The sequence below is a fragment of the Pararge aegeria genome, chromosome 8 (genome assembly GCF_905163445.1).
Source record: "Pararge aegeria chromosome 8, ilParAegt1.1, whole genome shotgun sequence".
Taxonomy (NCBI): Eukaryota; Metazoa; Arthropoda; class Insecta; order Lepidoptera; family Nymphalidae; genus Pararge; species Pararge aegeria.
This window is the reverse complement of record NC_053187.1, coordinates 9,478,243-9,484,242: the sequence shown is the minus strand read 5'-3', so window position 1 is coordinate 9,484,242 and position 6,000 is coordinate 9,478,243. Positions and strand designations below refer to the sequence as shown.

Here is a 6,000-nt window from a genome sequence, read left to right as displayed (position 1 = left end):
AAAAATACTTATCTAAAACCTCAATCTAGTAAAACCTCACATTGTATTGACAAATGAAAGTAAAACTTAGGTACTATATTATAGAGATAATGTTATGTACCTACCTACCAATAAGAGGTCAAAAGATAAATACCTAATGAATGTTTGCTCAGTACTTAATTGTCAACTTAACTAAATTAAGTAAGTAGATGTATTTTGTTATTGAACTCTCTTATCATCTGAGACAGTAAAGTATTCTTGCAACAGACTGACCTCTGTATCAGTTCATTAAATTACTTTAATTAAGTCGGGCAGTAGCATGGTCAGTTAAATTAGATATAGGTACTCGTAATATTAAAAATGTATAGATTTATTAAGCGTGGTGAACTTTCAAAAAATCTTTCCTTTTACAAATGCTGCGTACAAGACGCGAAACGAAAAAATATTTATAAAAATGTGCAACGATGTATTAGTGCGCAGATTTCGAAGTCTGATACCTTATTCCCAGAACGTGTTGATTTTCCCGACAGGCACATTGGACCAAGAGATCAAGATGTTGTTACTATGTTAGATCTTCTTGAGTATAAGGTAAGTTGGGTACTTATTTACTTATAAGTTCGATGTAAATACAGTAAATACGTAATTCTATGTAAGCACTAATTGCTCTTTTGTTTTCAAAAGTGTGTGTTTTGTAGTGTGTGTGTTCTCATTTCTTTAAATATCCACTTAAACGATTTTTGAACGAATATCGGCCACAATAGAAAAAATCTAATTGCTAATATTATATTCGAAGAATTAACCCGAGGTAGAGCGTGGACTCTTTAGATATCTTTAGTTGTAGGCTTGTTAGGTACTCGTATAATTTTCGCAAGTTTTCTTTATCCCTCCGTGGTAACATTTGACCGTCTGCAGAGAGCAAAGTACAGGCAAATATGAATTACCTAACGAATTTTCTACTATATCAGTTCAGTGATTTAGACGTTTTAAGGCCACAAACAGACGAAAATGCATATTCCACACAACGTACGTTTTGTAATTTAAATATCTCTAATGGAATAAAGCTTTTATATTGTTATTTGCATTTACATCGTTATAATTCGTCTCTCTTACTTACCTACTAAGAGATTTTATTTCGGTTTTCACAAACAAATAGCCGTAATTTACGTAAAATAATAAACCTTTAGTTAAAGTTTAAATAAAAATGTACTTTAAAGTATAGATAAGTTACTAACCTACCTATAATTATCTTCTTCGTTTATAACTCTTTATCTGTGTAGTTTTTTTTTTTACAAATAATATGCAACCTACAGAAGATATCGATGTAATTAATATTTCACAATGATGAAAAACTTTTATTCCACAACTTTTACCTGAGAAGAATGAGTTTAGAGAAATAACTATACGAAGTCATCATTAAATATACCCGGCTACCATCAAACATGCAACCGTTAGATCAGCTGTGTTTGGTCAGCAGGACGAATGGGCCCACGTGTTACTTGCTATGACATAAGCAAAAAGGTTTTTGTACTAGATAAAAGTAAATAAATGGCAACCGTTTACGCATACATAGACGTGTAAGTGCTATTTGAAGTCGTTACAATTAGTTAGGATTGCAAGAAGGATTGACGTCTTTATTAATATCAATAATTATGCAAAAACTCAAACAAAAAGTTTGGAGAAGACAATACTTTTTGTCGACCCTTCATAATGTAATGGGCATAAAGACGGAGAAAAGGACTTAGCTAGAGTTACTTATTTATTTTTTGTCGTTACCTCTATAGTATGAAAACTGGTTTCCATAATCCACATACTCTACATACTCCATACTCTACTGGTCACCTCTTAGAATAAGAAGTGTTTAATGGTAGTACTCAACGGTTGCGGTGTACACAATGCCTTTGAGAACATAATCTCAAAATCTCTGAGGCATTCAGCATTCCTCACGATGTTTTCCTCCAATCAAGCCACAAGCAGTCTTTTGTACCGGTTGTATCTATAAAAATCGGTTATATCTTTAAATAAAACGCATGTAATCCTCGTATCTCGTCCTACTCCAAACTTTCTTGTTGGTAAAGTTAGTACAAAATTATATTAAAATTTAAAAAAATTAAAATTTATTCCTAATTAGATCTGTTTTGTTAGTGTCAATGCATGCCAGACAATCGCTACTCTGCTCCCCAGTTTGGCAGAATAGCGACTGGCATTTTTTACGGAAGTGGGGCATTCGGCAAGCGTGTGATGCACCGTGCCGAGTCCGCAGCGCAATCTTACTCATATTTCTCTGTCTCGGGTAGAGTTTTCCAAGCTCTTCCACTTTTCTCTCGCTTTAACTTGGTTCATCCAACCCTTCGTTCGCTACCCTTTCACCCTATTTGCCATGTAGTCCTTTCCACCGTGTGGTTTGTACAGCATGAGATACGACCGGCCAATGCCACCGTATCAGTAACGTAGTTCTTTTTTATAAATTTTATATGCATTTTAAAATTTATAAAATTGATAATTCCTCCAAGTGTAGGTAAAAACACTAATAAAAAAAAAAACGTTGTTCTTTGTCTGTCTATCCTTTCTACACCTAATATTTCAAGATTCGTAGCCTATTTATTACAGGTAGAAAATGCTTTCTGAACTGGATCCAGTCGCTACAAACAGACGGACGTAGGGCACCGTACTGATCTGCTTTACTAATAATTTTCAGAGCCTAGAACAATTAACAAACGATGCAGTGCCGAAGCAAATACAGCTCCAAGGTCTTATGAAAATCGATGACCCTATGAGTATGTACCTAGCATTATTTTCATTTCATCTGCTTTTTAAAATATAACCAATTCCTACTCTTTTGTTTCCTTATTTTAGGTGAGTACGATCTAATTGAAAGAGTACGAAATTTGGCAGAAAAAAATAAAATATGGCGCTCATATATTGGAATGGGATACCACAATTGCTGTGTCCCTCATAGCATAATGCGAAACATGTTTGAGAATCCGGGATGGTAATAATAATTCCTACTTTTCATTCGACCCTGTTAACTTAATTCAGAACATTTCAAAGTTATAAGAATAATACAAAAAATATTTTATCCCTGTTCCTGTGTAGGTTGATACACTATCTAACTTAAAATTAAATTTTTAAGGGTTCTAAAATGCACATGAGCGTCTAGCCTCTTTATTCGTTAACGCTTTAGAAACCCAACGGACTAAAAGAAAATTACGTGATATGACATCTTCTAAACATCAGGTATCCAATGATACCACTATTAACTTGACCTTCATCTATAACAAGCTCTAAACAATATTAGACGGGATATTAAATTTTAACATCGTTGAATTATATTATGCAGTCTTTGGTAATTATATCTAGATAAGCGTCATAATAACGTATTGAAAGACGTATTATTATTTTCAGGACAACTCAGTATACTCCGTATCAGCCAGAAATAGCACAAGGCCGTTTGGAAAGTTTATTAAACTACCAGACTATGGTTAGCGATCTCACTGGTCTAGACGTTGCTAATGCATCGTTATTGGATGAAGGCACTGCTGCAGCGGAGGCTTTATCTCTATGTCACAGGTTCACTTTTTAAGTTAATTTTGGATGCGAAATAACGTTACTTCGATAACTAATTTGTATTTAATTTGTAGTAAAAGTAACCTTTAAACTTTATAAAAAAATGAGGTTAGAAGCAGTCTTGAAACTTTATAATATGTAATATCGGTCGTATAAATACCAAAATCTAAACAATGAGACTGTTTTCAAGTTTGGAGAAAACTAGACCACCGTCAGGATTATTTGGACAGTGGAGGCAGAGCTGATTAATGAAACTGAAACTGAAAGCGTATACTTTTTTCGCTCCATTTTATATTTAACTATCAGATATTATTGATTTAAATATTTGCACTACTTCGTATTTTCAGGCAAGGAAAGTGCAAACCTGATTTTCTTTTTTCCAGTTAACTAATTTGAATATTACTTATTTTAAATGAAATTTGTCAATGAGTATCTACTTGCTAAGAAAACCCAGGGAGTAATAACGAACCCTCTTGCGCCTACCTGCTGGCACTCACGGAAGAAGGCATGTAGTGCGGACCCCACATAACGTGAGAGAATGGCATTGAGTATCGATTCTATTTAAGTCAGCTATAAATTACGTCACATGATCTATATGGTTTTTGAAGACTTTGTGACTCTTATTTGAACCCCAATCTGCCGTTTATTAAGTGACGCAGTTTAGGGATGAACTCTAAACAGATTTGAAATAACAGACGCTTTTAAGCTCAATTTCATGGATCCCATGACCATGGATTTAATATGTAACTATCGATGACGAAGTGAAGAGGAAGTGTCGCTCTGTTTATAGGCGATGGTTTTATTTATTTATTTATTCATAAGAAACACCAGCAATTAATTGTAACTTCATTCATAAAAAAAAATTTACAATAATCAATTAAAGGTGTATACAGCATTATCGTTGCTATCTCCAGTCGCAATTAAAAAAAAACTATTTAATAAAAATTAAAAATAATAAAAAGTAGTTAACCAAAGATTATTAGAAATAATAATATAATTTTTTAAGTTTTCAATTCTTTCCAATGATTACTATTAAAAAAGATAATGATGCTACAATTTATTTTGCGGAGGTGTTCAGATGGGTGAAAGATTTTGACGTCACTTTCATAAGCAGGTAGAATACTTTGCAACAATGAAAAGGCTAAGCAGAAATACTGTATTGAATTTTTATTATTAATAATTAGTTTATTTGAAGCTTCTCTTATGCTAACCACTTACCCAATATTACATTTGCTGTTATCTCAATGTTAAAGTTTATCTATTCTATTATTACCTAACACTTTCTCAGTGCCAAAATTTTATTACGAGATATTACTTCGCATTTAATTGCCTCATGTGGGGCCGCACTATCGCTTAAAGCAGTATTTTAGACAATTATTTTTCAATAACTATGGCATACCCTGATGCCCGAAAAAATTTGATCATAATTTTTAATATTTTCGAAGTCACATGTCAAAAATATTAAACTGGACTGGAGGACTGGTAGTAAGGGCAGCCCCCTTACTGGCTGGAAGGCAGTCTTCTGCGTAATGGCTTAGTGCGGAAATATTTTTGGCACGAGTCCACGCGGGCATGACTTATAATTAATTACAATTAGAGTAACTTTAACATAAATTAAGTAATAGTAATCTAATATTTCTTTTAACAGGCACAATAAAAGAACGAAATTCGTTGTATCTGAACGCTTACACCCTCAGACGTTGGCAGTAGTTCAAACGAGACTAGATGCTTTAGGGCTCGAAGTAACAGTGGTGCCAGACGTCCATCAAGTGGACTTTGCCCAGAGGGATATATCCGCTGTATTACTGCAATGTCCGGACACCAGAGGATTGGTGTATGATTATTCTGGTTTAGCAGCTGCTGCTCATGAACACGGGGTTCGTACCTTGTGATCACCAACATTTCTTATGTCGTGATTATTCAATGAAAGGGGTTTTGGATTGCTTTAAGCTATCATAATATGTCTGCTTTATTTGATTTCATAACATTGGTTTTGTATAAGAAATACTATTTTATCTATATCTCTCTCCAAGGTCCAAAGTCTATTCCTAAGCTCTGTTTCTTCCAGACATTAGTAGTGGTTGCAACAGATTTACTGGCACTAGCGTTGTTACGACCACCAGCAGAATGTGGTGCCGCCTTGGCAGTGGGTACTTCTCAGAGACTGGGCGTGCCTTTAGGCTACGGTGGTCCACATGCCGGTTTCTTTGCTGCAGAACATCCTTTAGTTAGATTGATGCCGGGACGCATGGTAGGAGTAACAAGGGATGCAGCTGGAAGAGATGCATATCGGTGAGTATTTTACCAATATTTAGACCTTAGAATCATCATCCAACCATACAGCTGAGTCTAGTTTACGATTTAAATTAAATTACGGGGATCAGACGGATTCATATTCATTAATAATGTATTAGGTACATATAATGCAGTCCTATACATAATTTAGCTGACATAATT

At 34.4% G+C, this 6,000-nt stretch overlaps 1 protein-coding gene across 1 annotated transcript in view; it reads left to right on the top strand.

Annotated features, from left to right (window-relative positions):
* The first annotated feature begins 242 nt into the window (after positions 1 to 242).
* LOC120625689 (glycine dehydrogenase (decarboxylating), mitochondrial) overlaps positions 243 to 6,000 on the top strand; it is a 14,255-nt gene continuing 8,497 nt past the window's right edge. The window contains exons 1-6 of the mRNA XM_039892819.1: positions 243 to 567; positions 2,675 to 2,753; positions 2,833 to 2,968; positions 3,382 to 3,546; positions 5,192 to 5,420; positions 5,612 to 5,835. Of these exons, the coding sequence (XP_039748753.1) occupies positions 340 to 567; positions 2,675 to 2,753; positions 2,833 to 2,968; positions 3,382 to 3,546; positions 5,192 to 5,420; positions 5,612 to 5,835 (1,061 nt within the window). The 5' untranslated portion in view covers positions 243 to 339. The remainder of the gene's footprint in view (positions 568 to 2,674; positions 2,754 to 2,832; positions 2,969 to 3,381; positions 3,547 to 5,191; positions 5,421 to 5,611; positions 5,836 to 6,000) is intronic.